Consider the following 2,877-nt stretch of genomic DNA (forward strand, 5'->3'; position numbering starts at 1 on the left):
GTGGACGACTCGATGAAGGAACATCTGGCTGCATAGGAGTCTTCCCCTTGTGCTCCGGCTGGGCAGTGGTAGGACGCTGCTGACGAGGCGACGGGAGAGTGGGACACTACCTAGCCAGGTGCCCCATCTCATGGCATCGAAGACACTGACCAGGTCGGCCAGTGACGAGGAGGCGCTGAGTAAAACGACAAGATCCTCTGCCTGTAACAAGAATAGAGTCCGGAATGGCAGAAGAAGCAAAAAGCTGCACACGAGGAGGACCTGCTGATAAACGGACGGAACCTGGAACAACAATCCCCAAGTCAGAGGCTAAGGCAATGACAAAGTCCTCCTGTACGAACTGACGGGGCAACGAAGGCAGAGAGAGCGTGAGCGAAAAGCGTGGAGCAATCTGTCTGGCCTCGAACTCGTCCTCAGTGAAGGAAGGGTACCAAGGCAAGATATACAAAGCATGCCCCCCAGCGAGGATAGGGACCACTGCGCAAATGGCAGCCACAGAGGCTGCATCGGAGAGTAAGGCCATGAAGATCCCGTGTCCGAGATAGGAGACCTCCAGCACACGACCCTGGTGGGTACCCATAGCAGACTGCAAATGATCACGCAAAGCAGCACGGGTGATGGAGCGACCTGTGATGCGTCCAACAACTGCTCGTTCCCTGAAAATACGGCTCGAGGAGTCCGCTCCATCCATAACTCGGTCAGGAATCACAAACTGGCGAAGAGGTGGTGGGGGAGTCTCCTGGTGGAAACTCAAAACCGGCGAAGACGCCATGCCAGCAGGGGATCCACAGAAACGAGCTTGAGCGAATTGTCTCTCTCTCTCTCTCTCTCTCTCTCTCTCTCTCTCTCTCTCTCTCTCTCCCTCTCTCTCGCTCTCTCTCTCTCTCTCTCTCCTACATCCCTACACTCTCCTACTCTAGCATCTGGCTTCCTTCCTAATTTTACCAAATTAAATTAAAGCTTGGTCCTAGGTGTGAACTCCCACCTCCTCTCACTCATTAGTGTCTCTTAGTGGGGCAGAGCAGTTTGTAAGAGTAGTCCTTCACCATGGGGGTGGTGGGGGGGATTAGGCATCACCACTTTCTAATTTCATTAGTAATAACTTTCCAAAAGGACAAGCCAATTTGTTTTATACAAATGGATGCAAGTAACTTTCAAATTCATTCACTTTGGGAGGAGAGCATTCATAGGTCGACCATGAGGGGACGCCACTGTTGTCAAGTAGTGGAGTAAATCGACCATTACATATTTCTAAACATAACTTTGAATTATCGAATTTGCAAACATTCATGTAGGAAGGATCACCCAACAACAAACACAAAGGGGCTAAAGTTGGTGAGTTTACACTTAGATAAGTGTAGATAGTGGCAAAGTGCAGTACAAAAAGTTGGTAGGAAGCGTTGAGGTCCCTAGGTAGTGCTTGAGGAGGTTGTCTCTTGTGCCTAAGGAAGGGGCTTATCCCCGAGGTCAAGAGGTCCTTTGATTAAGGTTTTTTGCATGAGGATGGAGAAGGTGCAAATGCAAAGGGTCCGACTGAGTAGAGGATCTGGTCAGCATACACCTTTTGCCTGGTGGCAAGGGGGGATCCGATGATGCCGGCATTAATATTTGTGGCCTTCGCGCATGACTCGTCGGGAGACGAATCCAACAAGACTCTGCAGCTCCTCACTCCTTTATGCTTCTTAAACTCAAAACCTTCCACCAGGATCAGAAAGTAACCTTGCTTGTTGGTGCTCGCAGTCTCAAAAACAAAGGTTTTGAACCGCACGTCTCTACAAGCCAATCGAACCTCAGCACCTGTGTGCAGGGGGATCATGGATCACATCATATTTCTGCATTTAAATGGCAAATCGAGCATAGGTTGTGCTCCCCGAAGTGCCATAGTTTAGGTTAGAATTGATGATGCAAATGATGCAAAAATGTGGTCTTACCAGGCAAAGGTGTTGCATCTTGCAAGGAGGGTGTGCTCAAATGCTTGCAATTTTGGCATACCACAACTCCTTCCACAGCCAATGTGCTGCCGTTGTGGTGCAATGGGCCAGGTTTGGGAGCATGGAGAGGCGGGAAGGTAGCCTTCCCTTTATGCAAAGGCAAGTGATACTTCCCAAAATACTGATGCCGATAGGATGCGCCAATATAGTGGTGGACAGCCTCACCATGCAAGACGCTAGAAATAGAGGCGATGAGGACGCAGCAGCACAGCAACAGGGCTTGCGAGTAGCTGAGGGAGGAGGCCATGGCTTCTTCACAATTGGTGAATGATGAGCTACACAGATGATTCCTTCTCTCAACATAAACCTTCGTAAGCCAGCCAAAACGTGCATCGACACGACGTGATTGCTTTACGCGGGCCCTTCTTTATGACTCTCTCTAAGGACGTGAGCTCAAATGGCTCTCACACCTTTTTTTAGCCCTCTCTTTTCACACCACATGGGCCAAGGCACACGCATGTGCACACATGATGTGAGCCTTGGCATTCCTCCTCACCAGCATATGCTCATTGGTTAAGTGGTTAACCTCTTTGTATGCTAATATACATGGACTCTAGTATTTACAACACGACGACTGCTATTCTCATGCGCTTCAAGACTTTCCATCCTCATCAGGGTCAGACGTGATCCCATATTAAATTCCTATTTCTTGTCAACCTAATATATCAACAAGATAAATTAGCTCTAGCATTTACAATGTAATTATTATTCTCGTGCAACTCAAATTTTTTTATACCCTCGTTTTAGACATGATGATTCCATAGGGAATTTTCTCTCTCTCTCTCTCTCTCTCTCTCTCTCTCTCTCTCTTTGGCCAACATTAGTGCATAACATATTTCTAGAGGATGAGCAAAGTTTTTAGTTATAAAACCAAACAAAGTGGCTT

The 2,877-nt window shown here is 48.1% G+C and overlaps 1 protein-coding gene across 1 annotated transcript; it reads right to left on the reverse strand.

Moving 5' to 3' along the window:
* Window positions 1–1,176: 1,176 nt before the first annotated feature.
* Window positions 1,177–2,248, reverse strand: LOC147627817 (non-classical arabinogalactan protein 31-like). Its single transcript, XM_086815139.1, has 2 exons — window positions 1,932–2,248; window positions 1,177–1,797 (listed from the first exon to the last, which is right to left on the reverse strand). Exons 1-2 carry the CDS (start codon window positions 2,236–2,238, stop codon window positions 1,484–1,486), a joined length of 621 nt encoding a protein of 206 aa, XP_086671265.1. The 5' UTR covers window positions 2,239–2,248; the 3' UTR covers window positions 1,177–1,483.
* Window positions 2,249–2,877: the final 629 nt, after the last annotated feature.

Source organism: Cibotium barometz, chromosome 20 (assembly GCF_041138505.1).
Source record: "Cibotium barometz isolate CiBa-2024 chromosome 20, ASM4113850v1, whole genome shotgun sequence".
In the NCBI taxonomy this organism is placed as follows: Eukaryota; Viridiplantae; Streptophyta; class Polypodiopsida; order Cyatheales; family Cibotiaceae; genus Cibotium; species Cibotium barometz.